The sequence below is a fragment of the Daldinia decipiens genome, assembly GCF_022478715.1.
Source record: "Daldinia decipiens strain CBS 113046 unplaced genomic scaffold F4813scaffold_48, whole genome shotgun sequence".
NCBI lineage: Eukaryota > Fungi > Ascomycota > Sordariomycetes > Xylariales > Hypoxylaceae > Daldinia > Daldinia decipiens.
In genome coordinates, this window is record NW_026054591.1 from 141,843 (window position 1) to 155,224 (window position 13,382).

The following is a 13,382-nucleotide window of genomic DNA, read 5'->3' on the forward strand; positions in this document are numbered from 1 at the left end:
GCATTCAAATTGGACAGGGATGCCGTACAAAGGTACATTGCGATGTACCTTTTTTCAGGCTAGGTACCTCCTACAAGATCCCCGACATCCGACATACACCTATACCTAGGTACCTAGGTACTTTTTTTTTTTTCTTTTTTTTTTTTTCAATAACATCGCTAACATTCCCGCCTTCGTTCAGCCTGATCACTCTTTGTTCACCTGTCTAGGTACCCCGGCTCGCCAACAAACCACATTGTCTCAATATCACAAAGACAACTGATGTTTACTACTTTAAGAATCTCATTATGTATATTCATTAAACTTTGTATAAAAGATTCAGGCCTTGTTTTATGGACCCCGGCTTAAACAGGTATTTATTTAAAAGCTACATAGGATCGAAACTCCTAGTATAAAATCAGCCGCAGCCATTTATCTCGATCCATCATCAGCTGGCACTAAGGTCTCAGATTAACGTATTAGACTGTAAACATGAGCCTAGCTGAGTCCGAATCTTCTATCTGCAGGCCAGAAGCTTCTCCAGTAAGTCTGATAGTTCGTATTGTCAAGTCGGTCTTCCTGTATTCATTACAAGAGTATCATCACAAAATATCATCATGGCTTCCAAATTTCAAGCAGACGGTATAATCCTCACGATTCCTGCCGGAAACGGTCAGCACTGCTATAAATTCGACGTCGTTTATTCGTGTGGACATCCTGTCATCGAAACACATTTCGGCCACATCCATGACAAGGTTATCCGCATCAAACGAAATGGCCACAGTGGTCCCTGCTGGGGGCGGCGGTGCGTCGTAGCGATGAACACTTACTTTACTCCTGAGAAGTGTCATTGTTGCGAGATGTATGACCTGAACTCTGAAGGCATCCGGCCGTGAAATTCCTAGATAATTATTGGCTGTAGAGTAGCTGTCGAGTAAATAGTAAGTACATGGTGGGCGATGTAAGCAACAAGGTATGTTCTTAGTAGATACTTTGATCTAGTCTCGTCTATTTTTGGCCCAGGGTGGTGTGTTCAAAGCCAGGCTTCACTGTTTAGATCGACGAACTTAAGGGTGTCTAATGCATAGGTAACATCATCGTCTATAGGATTCTTACCGTCACGTTAATAGTATCAATATTCATTCAATATAAGCTATCATTCTACGCTAATTATATACAGTTGATTATACTACGGATACCGTCTCTAGAGCGTAAACTGACCTACATAGGAAATCACTCGAACCTTAGTAAACTATACGAAGACTTTCTAGAGATATTAAGACCACTTATGTTCTTTGTATTCATATATATGCGGCCGTTGTCATGACCAAGCAGCTTCTCATCATCTACCAACACGTAGGATATGCTAGGCCCAATTGTTTAGGATGTAACCCAAGGGTTCCGTACAACTAGCCTGTTATTGGATCGGGAGAAACGACACTCCAGCATCTATTTTCAGATAATGTTTCTGCCTGCCCATTCTTATGCACGTAAGATTGTCGGTAGAAACTTCCATGAAACCTTTCCAGTTGACAATACGGGTTAATAGCAAATACTCCTATTCTCATATTCTTTCATGGATTCTGGTAAGTGTGGCGTCACTATGGCACAACAGGTCGTGGTTAGATTGTTGGCTTAGCTCTAAAGACTCATATTACGACCTAATCCTTACGACGCCAATAACACCGATATGTTCTAACATAAAAGCTATCTCTAGTATATGATAAGGGTGAGCAGAGTTATCAAAGCAAGTACAAGTCACATATAATATAACTTTCCAAAATTTGAATGGGGATATGTGTCTAAAGTTGAGAGCCGAACGCGATAATCAGAATTCTCTAGCTTACATTGTCTCGCGATCACCTCCTTAGGCAGCCTTATATTTCTATTATCAGTTATCATAAAAGCCAAGCACTCGTAGATACCCCCGAGCAATCTAACTGGTGCTAAGAAATGGTTTGATCGAGATATCGGGTCTGTAGCTAAAAGGTGCTTAAATATCCGACTGCAATGCAACGTTCACAAGCCTCTAGGTTATAGGTATCGCATAGAGAAACTTTTGTCAATAGGTAGTTACACAGATGCTCTGTTAGGGGGACGAGAGGCCGTGCAAAAGACTAGTACCAGTTCCCTCATTCGCCAATAACCTGGCTAACCCGCAGGGCACGAGCGCCGAGGCTTTCATAACACGAGATTACTGCTCTGAACTGCCGGCTGCTGTACTTCGCGATAGAATTCGTAGACTTAAACGAATATCGGTCTGGGACATGGTGCGCTCGCGTCCCCGAGATCTGGCTACCTGCAGGATCATGCGGAGGTAAATTAGCTGAGTTCTTATGTCTCGAGACGGCCGGCAAGTCGCATCGGGCCAAAAAGGTGGCGCGAAGCCGGAACGACCTAGAATCCCTATGAAAGATCACTTGGAGGTAATCAAACAGACTCATGCTGGCAAGCGAAGCTTATGCGGCCGGGGAGGCCAACATGCGGTTCTTTGCAGCGCCTCGCGGCATATTTCTTCATTGCCGTCGTAGAATATTACAGTTCACTTGTATTAACTCATATATCGGCAAAAGGACGCAATGTTGTAGCTCTGGAAGACGCATAAATGAGCCTACGGGGCTTTAAGAGGTCGTCAGGACGTTGCAGCTTGTTCCTCGATAAATGTGGGAAAATAGACTATTCCGGACTCCTCAATAGTATGGATAGAGGAGATCGCAACTCTATCAGAGCTAGTAATCAGGTACGAATACGCCAGAGACAAGTAGTCACCGATTGTAGGCTACGTGATGCCTCCCGAGACATGTCTGCGTATCGGGAAATCAAAACACATTGACGATATGGCATCGCACGATCCACTAGCCAACACCAAACCCGGTCTCGTACCTCACGACAAACGCGACGCTCAGTTACACCAAACGAGACGGTACTTCTAAACCTATATCCGTAGATATGGTCCAGTACATCATCGCCTGGGTTTCGAACACTGACGAAAGGCCACGTCAAACGTCATGGCAAACCAGGGGAGCACAGTTAAGAAAGATCCGCGGCAAGCTGAAGACATGTTAGTCCGCACACAGACGGTCGTTTGGCCTGGTTCAACGTTTGTTACGACGTGGACTTTGGGAACAGGCTCTGACCCGACCGAATCTCCGGCTACCGTTGTCCCTGCGCCAAATTTAAGTTCAACGAGCAATCAAAATGTCGGTCCTATCCTCAGTGGTGTCGTAGTATTATTAGTATTAATACTAATTTTTTGGTTTTGTTGTCGGCAGGGTGAGTTGGGCCTGTCTTTAATGTATGAACATATAGATAGAACTAATTACTATCCCTTTAGGCGGCCCTAACGGTCGTAACTCAAAACGTTCAAGTCGGCGATATGGATCGAGTTATACAAGCAAAGGCAGCTCTAGCAGTTCAGGAGCTTCAAACACTTCATCTCAGAACGACGCAAGTGTCGGGTCGGCAGCAAGCGAGATAGTTGAAGACCAATGGAACCAACAAGCGTCGGCGCCCGAAAGGCCAATGCCGGGAATGCCACCACCTGTCGCAGGACAATGGCCGGCACAACGGCCCGGAGTTGGAATCGGACAAGTGCCGCGGCCGCCTCATCGAGGTATGAATTTCCCACCAGGCTGCGGCGGGCCTCCGCCGGTGATGGGTCAAGGGTTACCGGGTCGAGGAGGACCTCCGCCAATAATGGGTCGCGGCGGATTTCCTCCAGGCGTCACGCAATAGTTCTTCAACCCTCAAGTTTCAACTTTCAACTTTCTCCTCGAATAGGGCTTCCATCCCGAAGGCTCAGTTATTCTCATGACAGTCTCACCATAAAAGGGAGTGACGGTCCATAAGATCCTTTGGGACACTTCACTCTCAATGAAATAAATGACTACCTATAATTCGGGCTGTTTACTAGACGACTTAGGGAAGGGCATAACAACGCAACTGGATCCTGGAGCTATACAAGATGTGCTGGAGGAGGGTGCTATGGTTTACAGTGAAACACCCTCGAAGAGTTTGACGCATAGAACAGCTGCAGTGGCGGTAATACCTCCCATAACGACTATCCGCATCCCTTCCTAACAGCCTTCATTCACCCTTTCCCACACGACAGGGCCTTTTTTCGTACCTCTATATCACCAACTACTTACAACGGATTCGTTGTGGAGAAGATAGTCCTTAGCAAACCCGAAGACGAACAAGGCCAAAACGCAGACAGCGAAGCTCCAACGCAGACCATCAGCTACTTGACTGACGAAGAAGTAGAGGAACAGCGGTAGCAGACCACCGAGCATGTATCCGACGGATACTGACAGTCCGACCACCGCAGGCGGGAATCCCTTGGTCTTACTTGTCAAACCATCAGCAGTCGGGCTTAAGTGGCACAGCCGCCGCCGCGACACAGCAGGATTATAGCCAATATGAGCCTTTACGTATTGGAGAAGATGAGGCGGGAGGTCTAAGGGTGCAAGATATTCTAGGATGCTCTCTCATCCAGCCAATTCGAACCCTTCGCCATGGTCTCGGCTCTTCGTAGTTGTTTCCCTCTTCGCCGCAAGATATCCACTGATGCCCATGCTGATACACCTAACACAGATTTCGGCCATCCCGGCGCAGATGACTGTCTTAATGTGCCCTAGGGACGATAATCCTGTTGTCAGCGCGAATGGAATAGAACTGCGAGGCCATCTGCAAGCCCCAAAGTAAAGTGGGAGAGGAACTCGGGAAGGCGACCTAGAGATAAATTCCGCTGGTAATCCGTTTGGAGGATTTCAAGGCTAGAATCGTCACGTATGGTTTCAGCACTTATCGGAATATCGATGATATTTTTATAAATTTTCTTTTTTTTTTGGATTTGTGGCCAAGGTGGAATAAGCCTGTAGGGTCTTTTGACTCTGTTGGCGTTGGCGACTTAAACCGACGAAGAATGCTTCAATATCGGTAAGTTGCATGTTGATTTAAACTATAGAAGGCGTAACTTGAGGAGTGATACTAGCTGGAACAATACTTGATCTTAGTCGTGTCTATTAGTCGTGTCTACTTGACTTTCAAGCCCTCTGCAATATGAGCTACATACACCTATTTACCAAGTTTAGAAATTAGCTGCAGTCCAGAAAGTAAGGATAAGGGAGACCAATCATTGAGAAGGGAGTAAGCAAAACGTATAGCTCTGGGGATTGGCAGTTTAGTGACGTGCCAGTGCATTGTCAGCTAGGTATTTCTTTGTTTTGGGGGGGAAAGGGGAGACGACAGGGGGTTCGTACCCAATGCTTGGTCATTTAAGACTCCACGTGCTCGGCCTGCTTGTCTATGCCATTTGGTTTACATAGTCCTGGAATCTCTCACGATATGAAGTGATCTTCAGCATATCCCTGTCTTTATTGAATAGGTACATACATAATGACACTGAACTTCTGGCTTCTAGAAGAGATCGACAACTGATCATGATGGTCGCCTGACCCTTACCGATCTGGCTATTTTTAGTGATCAAGTGCCCAGAAGACCAGAACTCATACATACCTACCTATGTACCTACATATAAGATATCTAGTTAACGTAATCTTCGAACTTCTCGCTTGGGTAAAAGTAAACCGAGGCTTACAAATATAGCTTCTCCGCGTATATGCAGTAGATTATTATTTCTAGCTGAGGATTTCAGGCTTTCTGTAGGTAACCTTACAGGTCACCTTCCAAAGTAGAAAAGACGAATGTAACCTTACCCCGGTGAAAGGAACTTGGTCTCTCCACTCATAAACGCTGGTATCCGCCAATGGTTATAACGGCCCGCGCCCATGTGTAAGCAATACCTGGCGCACTACTGGTTCAAAACTTCCCATCGCGGCGGCGGTGTCTACGACACTTCTAATCTCTTATTCGAAGGTAACGACCTCGCCGTGTCGTGGTGAAAGGGTTTGGCAATTTTCGACCGCTTGCTTGATCTCTATGCTCACTGTGTCGTGATCAGCGTGAGTTCGACATCATGCACCCTCTCATTCTCTCGGCTGCGATGTTCGCGGCTAACGTCGCCGCTCAAGTAGAAAATACGTACACTGCAACAGCTACCAGGGATGTTGAGAAAGCTAGAGCTACAGCGAAAACCCTCAGCCCTACTAGCAATGTTAAGGGAAAGGCCTTTGACCGACTGGCCATCATATGGCTGGAGAATACGGACTACGACATGGCATTAGGCGATCGTAAGTCACTCAGCCACAAAGAAAGAATAAAATCCGAGAAAGGATAATTTAACGATCAATAGCAAACCTAGCGTGGCTAGCCAAGCGAGGCATAACACTGTCCAACTACCACGCGGTGACGCACCCCTCGCAGCCGAACTACATCGCTGCTATCGGCGGTGACTATTTCGGGATGCAGCACGATGACTTCACGCAAGTCGATAAGAATGTTTCCACCATTATCGACCTCCTTGAGGACAAAGGTATCTCATGGGGTGAGTACCAGGAAGACATGCCGTATAGCGGCTTCGAAGGCATCGCGTATATCAACCAGGAAAATGGCAAAAACGACTACGTTCGGAAGCACAACCCGGCCGTCAGCTACAATGCGAATGCTCGCCTGATCGACCGTCTGGCCGTCATCAAGAACCTGACCAGTACGTATTTTATTATTCTAGGGGGGTTTCCTGCAACTACTTCAAAGCCTACCTAGAGATCACGACGATTACCTTATGCTGATTCTTGAGGATATACTTACTAATGGACCTCATAGCATTTTACCAAGACCTCGAGAACGAGACTCTCCCGCAATGGATGTTCATTACTCCCAACATGACAAGCGATGGCCACGATACCGACGTGGCCGTCTCTGGGACCTGGACCCGGACCTTCCTGGAGCCCCTCCTCTCCGATAAGCGCTTCATGCAAAATACCTTAGTAGTAATCACTTTCGACGAGAACGAGACCTACTCGATCCAGAACCGTATCCTAGCCATCCTAATCGGTGACGCCGTGCCTGCTGATTTAGTTGGCACCACAGATGACTCATACTACAACCACTACAGCGAGATCGCGACTGCTGAAGCAAACTGGGATCTGCACACACTCGGGCGATTCGACGTCGGCGCCAACGTATTCAAATTTGTCGCCGATAAGACAGGAGATACCGTACGCTCCTGGAACGGTGATATCCCGCTTTCAGACATGTACTTCAACTATTCGTACGCGGGGCCGCTAAATGACGAGGGCGGCAACAAGCAATACCCGGCGCCGAACTTGGTCGATGCGAGCGACTTGCACAACCGCACCGTGCTACCTGGTATCAAGGAAGCGTGGGAGGGGAACTCAGCGCCGATGTACTATTCTTCGAGCTTAGAGACTCCGGATGGGCAGCACCCGCCAAAGGGGTATGTACCGAGCGAGTAGATATGTAGGTTAGCATATGTCTATAATTACTACCTAGCTATGAACCTTGTACGTACAGATATCTATAGCTTATTGAGAAATTATTCCGCCGGCCGTATTTTTCTCCCTTCGTTGCTATGGGGGTCTCTCAACCTTCGGTAGTTTGGATGCTGGTGAAGTTAATATGGACTGATCTCGATGAGAATAATCAAGCCATACAGCTTTTCTCTCACACGGCCAAACTCATCTTTCCATCAGACCCAGACAACCTAACATAAGCCTAAGATGTAACATAAGAAAAAGGCATTCGCCAGCTAACTTTGGAACACCACCTAATGCATCTTACAATATATTAGATTTCGACGAAGGATGGATTATAGACTCAATCTAGAACTACACGATACAACATAAAACAAGGAATAGAGTGAAACGAGGTAGCCAAAATTCTATTCCGAGGTATCCTATTTTTTATCTGTCCCGAATTGTTAGGCTGCCAGGCTAGCCAACCGAGTACTCCCACGTAACCTATTTGTGTATCCGTTTACTCATCTGTACAGCCAATCCAGCATCCCTAAAGCCCAAACTAACATCATCTCCAACCCATTTTTCCTATTAAGATAGTACAAGTCGGTACGATCCAATAGCTAAAGACGTCGACAGCTATGCGCGCCACAGGATGAATATCCTAGCTCGAGCACAGCTGAACACTAATACGCCACAGCTACGACGCACTCGACACGACGTCGCTTAGGAAACCAACGGTTCACAACGCGAAATCTAACGTATTTAATTGCTGTTTTATAGCAATATACCTTATTCCAACCCTAGCCACAGCCCCCCTACCCTGTCGCAAACGTCAATTCATTCGTGACCTAATGTGCCGTGATGACACCGCTTCATTCTCAGAAGCCCACTTCACCTCTCCTTTACCTTCTTGGCCTTATCGGTTCTCTCCGCATTACCGCTGAGGGGGGAATGACACCGGTGCGAGTGTCAGATGGCGGTATAGAAGAATTATGCATTAGGTCCCAATCTTCTTTCCTATCATAGCCGTACGTTCCACGACGAAAATCATCAGTCGTGAACGTCGGCCAGCTTCCAAAGGCACGTGGCCATTTTTTGCAACCGCCCCGTATACTTGGTGGTATCATAAAAAGCCACATATACACACAAACGCCTTGATGCTAGACCTGAAACGCCGTCCCTTAAAAAGAAAATGCATCGTATATACCGAGAAAATGTTAAGTCGTAATATAAGAATATAAAAGACAAGACGATCGTTGCTTATTATCAATATGAATCCGAGTGCCGCTGGGAAATTGCAATCTCTAGTTCCAGCAGAAACATCGAAGATCGTCTAAATCGATATTCGAGGAGAAAATATCTGCGAAGACTTGCAGTCTTCCCAAGACTCATGATGGGGTTGCCTTCGACGGGACCATGCTCGGTCCCATACAGATGCAATCATTTAACCTCTAATTGCTGTCGCAGTATGAGCGTCTGACAAAAATCGAAAACGATCTTGGGAAGTCTGGGTGCTCTGGGCACTCTGGGCGAGGAATGGAGTTGGGTCGGCGGGAAACTTGAATGGTGACGTACCAGCAAGGGGGAGGAAGCCAGTCATCGAACCTGGGGACGTCGCCTTACCCGTAGGTGTACTGGAACTAGTCGTGCTAAGACTCTGTTGCGACAGCGGAGATTCTGCCGGAGAAGCACCAATAGCTGCAGACATGTATCCAGTACCGAAGTACGGGTTAAGACTCTGTCGTAGAGAATGATGTATCGCGCTGTGGTGATGATACGACGACTGATCAGCAATGTTTGGGCTGCCATTCGAACTCGAGTCGGTGCTGTTAGACCCATTAATTAATAAATCATCTATCCCGTCATACCGGCTACTGCGCGAGGTTCCATCTCTCATCTGAGGACTGGATTGCTTTGAGCCGTTGAACTACATGAAACAGAAAGGTTAGTGTAAACGTTACGAAACTTTATGTCTTCGGGCGTGGTTCTCGTTTCGATGCGAGGCCAGGATATTACCAGGTGTACGTACAAAGCAGTATTTGTTGAGGATCTCTTCGTACGAAGCCGACGCTATGCTGGCCGAGGAAGAACCGTTGTTGGAAACCTTTGGTCCCGATGGGGCAGATGAGGACGCGGGCGGGGCTCGGTTGGGCTGAGATGCCTTGGGTGTCTGGGCAGCGGGGACGGCGTTGAACGAAGCTCTTTTATTGGGCTTCATGTACAAGCCATCATTCCGTTGGCTAGATTCGCGGTGCGCCTGTTTGGCGGCAGTGAGCGAAGCCCCGAAGTCGTACCGATTGGCAAAAGCCTGTCCACTCGGAGCTGATAGCCGAGTCGACAAGTTGTCGCTAGGCAGACTACTCGTGGATTTCGAACCCTTAAGACGCAGACCGGCAGGCCCAGACTCCCCAAGAACTTCATGGAGGGGTTTATCGAAATTAAGAAATTTCTCATCATCATCGTCGTCATGCCCGAAATCATCTAACGCACCAGCAGGCATAGACCTCGGGCGAGCCGCTGTCGAGGGATTAGCTCGGCGAGTGCTACGTGGTAGACCGTTGGCAGGGCGAGAAGATACGGACTGGCCGCCCTTCTTGCCATTTGCAGCAATCGTCTTCTTACGGAAATCAACTTGGAAGTTGACGCCATCATTGCTATCCCAATATTCGATACCGTTGACGATGTATCTAATACAGAAGAACAACGTCTTAGCTTCGAGATTAGCGAAATCGGACAATTTAAGACTGAACTGAAATCGATCGTGACCAGGTTCAGTTTCGCGTGGTCGAATCTCGTGGTGGAACTCAGCGGCCACTTCGGAAGTCGTTTTCCAGTAGTCAAACGTAAATCTGCATACTACCGACTTATGAAAAGCCAGGTTGGCTACAGCAATCGATCCTATCAGAGACTTCTGGTCGGGTGACATCCATACTCTTTCCAACCGGACAGGGAGTGTCTTGCGTATCGGAGTCTCTACGGGAAAATTGTGCACGACAAGCTCCCACTCAAACGATGCTGGTCGCGGGCTCTTTTTCTCGCTGACTCCGAACGGGTATTCGGTGTCGCTCTCGTAGTTATCCGCCGGAGAAGTGCCGGCACTAACAGCGAGTGGCCGGTCAACTTGCAAGAAGTGGCGTACGTGTTCAAGATGCGAGTCGAAGTGAACAGCTTTCGAAAACGTTGGCGTTCCAGGCATGCTAGACGGCCTTCTGTGCGGCCGTAACGCCGGTCGGACTAACTCTCCCGACTTCTTTCGTACCATCTGCGGCTTCTTAAACGGTTCATCTTGCTCAGAGCCTTCCTCAGACGTACTTATAGACTCCTCTGTTGACTTGGACATATAGATGTGGGAATCCGTGTTCGATCTCGAGTGAGAGATCTTACGGGCTCCAGTGCTAAGTCCAGTATTAAGGGCAGGCAGAGTAGCTGTGAGAAGTGCCTGGCGCGATTCCCCGGTTAGTTCCTTAACCTGTGACGGCGACAAAAGAAGATCACCAGGCGAAGATCTAATCGGCGACGTCGAGCGGTGCTGCGATATCGAGCTGATGGCCTCCTTCAGTTCCTTCATATTTTCAATCTCCCGTCCCCGATTTTGCAATTCAGTAGCTCCTTCATCCTCACTGGCCGATTCTGGGGGCGAGATGATAGCCCCCGGGGGCATAGCCTGCACATCAGCGACCGGGGGCGGAGACTGCCTGACCGGAATCCCGCGGGAGGCTACCATGCCCTTCAGGTTATCCGAAGTCCCCGGAGGGCTGGTGTCCGGAGTGGGGCCATTTATGGCTGAGGATGATGCAATCGGAGTTGCACTGCCAACCGAAGATGCCCTCCGGTGCCTAGTGAGATAAGAGGCAGACCGGGGTAAGGTAGGTCTCGGTGATGCGGGACTTTGCAGGGTGAGGGATGATCTTCGACTAACGTCAGGAGAAGGGGGGATTGAGGAGGCAGGAGAGCGGTGGGATGGGGGCGTGTAAGGCATTCCCGAATATTCGCACTGTCGCTGGAAAGGTAATATTAAGAGTGTAGAGGAGTGGGAATCCGCAGGGTCGGTACTGTTGGATTTAGGAATGGGAAATCTCAAATGAGGTAGACAGGGGAATAGTCTCCTCGTCCAAACCTCAAGCCACGAATTAGGTCCAGCGACCTTTGAGTTTGGAGGACCGGTTAGACACTCGCAAAAACCTGGAAAGGAGGAAGGTTCTGTTAGCATTTTTTTAGATTCGGTACAAGTTTCCATGATCAAAAGTGCTATTTGGGATCGTGACATCTGACTCTTACTCGCAAGCGTCTTCTAAAGAAAGAGATATCACGGATAATAAAAATAATCTGGGGTAGCATCGGGTGTTTTTAACAAGATTCATCACATAAGAAAATAATAATTGAAGTGAGATCCGAAAGGAATGAGAGACATCTTTAAGCTTATGGCGTTGTCAGAGGTGACAGCGCCTAGGAATGATATCTCACATACCTAACCCATCTTCCCTCCGACCCTAGACATTAACATACCTCCGCACGTGGTCCCGGGAGGTTGATGATGAAGCTGAGATGCTTATATATATTGGAATGGGGGGATGTTTTGGGTGGTATATATGGAAATGTGACTTACACGAACCAAAGCAAGCAAAGTGAACTGCTTACAAAACGCCCATGGAAAAATCCACAGAAGCTAAGTCGTTGAAGCGAAGAGAGAATATGCAAAGGCAATATTCCAGCAGCAATGCTAAACTCTTCTCCGGCGTACTCAACAAGAACCTATCGACTAAGGATAACCGACGCTAGAGGGACACTGAGCTGCTGTACAACGGTCTCAGCGGGCGAGGTGGGATGGTCGTTATAAAATAGAGACCTGGACGGCGGAAAGAAAAAAAAATCCCTTGAAGCAGAAAAATCAAAAAGATCGAGGCCGTAGAGGAATTGACAGTCACAAAGGCTGCGTACGACGTTTTGTTGGTGATCGGTGTGGTCTAGTGCGTGCGTGGGTATCGGATGGAAAGGGTAAATCTTGGAGGATCGTTCTTTGTTACGTTTAATCGGTTTTGTCCCTCTCCAAATCCAGACCAGCAAATACGTACCGTGATGTCTCTTGTCAACTTTCTTACTCTGTGGCGGGTTCCTGGATGTGTGTGATGGTTCAACTGGTCGAGACTGCAACTGTGAGTTGCAAATATGACGGAATCGACTCAGAAAGGTTGTGACGGGTTTCTTCGATGTTCAGTGGTCCAGTGGTCCTAATCCGATTCCACAAAATCCACGGGAGTGCTAGGGCAAAGGCTCTTTTCTTGTTCAGCTTCTCTTGTTCGATAATCGAAAGGCAATAGAGAAGGATTTAGGAATTGTGGATGAAGCTATCTACAATCCTAGGCCTGCCTTTGAACTGTAGGAAGTAGGAAGGGAGGTGGTGAGAGAAGAAACAAAAACTCGGCGGCGAACGGAGAGAGAAGTTGTGGGTTGGTAAATGTTAGCTCAGGTTGACATATGTACTAAAACAAGGTATGTACTACATATAGTATTCGATTCCCCATCCCCGGTGGCCACAAAGTAATCCACTAACCTGCTGCTGTTGGGGCGACGGGGGGTAACTACGAGCAGCGATAGGTAACAGCAACAATACATACAGTAGCAGCGCTAACTTGGCGGGCACGGTGGCTGTTATTTTCTTTTTTCTCCTTCTCTTTAGTATCCTGGTATCCACTGGGTTAGCCGGACTTTACTCTTGAGACAACCCCAGCAAGCTTTTGTCGCCTACTATGCAATCCAATCCATATGCACCGCTATGCCCACAAAGTATAATGGGGCGATAGTTGATGTTTTTCGATGGCAGGAGCATGGGCCACGAACAACATGGGGGGCCCAGGGGGGAGGGGTTCCCAGTATTGAGCCAATGGTAGTAAAAAGTCGAAGAAGAAGGACCCAATGGACTGATAACACCATTAAAAATACATTTATTCTGGCCCACAGAGTGATTTGTCGTACACGTACTGTGCTGGTCCTAGCCATAAGCCGCAGTAAGGAAAAAGAAAATCG

General features: G+C 47.7%; 5 protein-coding genes across 5 annotated transcripts; 3 read left to right on the top strand and 2 right to left on the bottom strand.

Moving 5' to 3' along the window:
* The first annotated feature begins 249 nt into the window (after window positions 1-249).
* Window positions 250-1,024, top strand: F4813DRAFT_374727 (uncharacterized protein). The gene has a single exon (XM_049244958.1). The coding sequence runs from the start codon at window positions 597-599 to the stop codon at window positions 873-875; it is 279 nt and encodes a 92-aa protein (XP_049095386.1). The 5' UTR covers window positions 250-596; the 3' UTR covers window positions 876-1,024.
* A 1,681-nt stretch (window positions 1,025-2,705) lies between these two features.
* F4813DRAFT_256628 (uncharacterized protein) lies at window positions 2,706-4,086 on the top strand. Its single transcript, XM_049240214.1, has 2 exons — window positions 2,706-3,252; window positions 3,314-4,086. Exons 1-2 carry the CDS (start codon window positions 2,988-2,990, stop codon window positions 3,712-3,714), a joined length of 666 nt encoding a protein of 221 aa, XP_049095387.1. The 5' UTR covers window positions 2,706-2,987; the 3' UTR covers window positions 3,715-4,086.
* Window positions 3,969-4,553, bottom strand: F4813DRAFT_393737 (uncharacterized protein; the record flags this gene model as incomplete). The annotated part of the gene is made up of 3 exons (XM_049247465.1): window positions 3,969-4,055; window positions 4,128-4,326; window positions 4,486-4,553. 3 exons carry the CDS (start codon window positions 4,551-4,553, stop codon window positions 3,969-3,971), a joined length of 354 nt encoding a protein of 117 aa, XP_049095388.1.
* A 1,461-nt stretch (window positions 4,554-6,014) lies between these two features.
* F4813DRAFT_374736 (phosphoesterase-domain-containing protein) lies at window positions 6,015-7,451 on the top strand. Its single transcript, XM_049244959.1, has 3 exons — window positions 6,015-6,170; window positions 6,233-6,586; window positions 6,703-7,451. The coding sequence occupies exons 1-3, from the start codon at window positions 6,155-6,157 to the stop codon at window positions 7,353-7,355; spliced, it is 1,023 nt and encodes a 340-aa protein (XP_049095389.1). The 5' UTR covers window positions 6,015-6,154; the 3' UTR covers window positions 7,356-7,451.
* Window positions 7,452-8,662: 1,211 nt separating this feature from the next.
* On the bottom strand, window positions 8,663-11,337 carry F4813DRAFT_383309 (carbohydrate-binding module family 21 protein; the record flags this gene model as incomplete). The annotated part of the gene is made up of 3 exons (XM_049245924.1): window positions 8,663-8,718; window positions 8,883-9,285; window positions 9,388-11,337. 3 exons carry the CDS (start codon window positions 11,335-11,337, stop codon window positions 8,663-8,665), a joined length of 2,409 nt encoding a protein of 802 aa, XP_049095390.1.
* Between the last annotated feature and the right edge of the window lie 2,045 nt (window positions 11,338-13,382).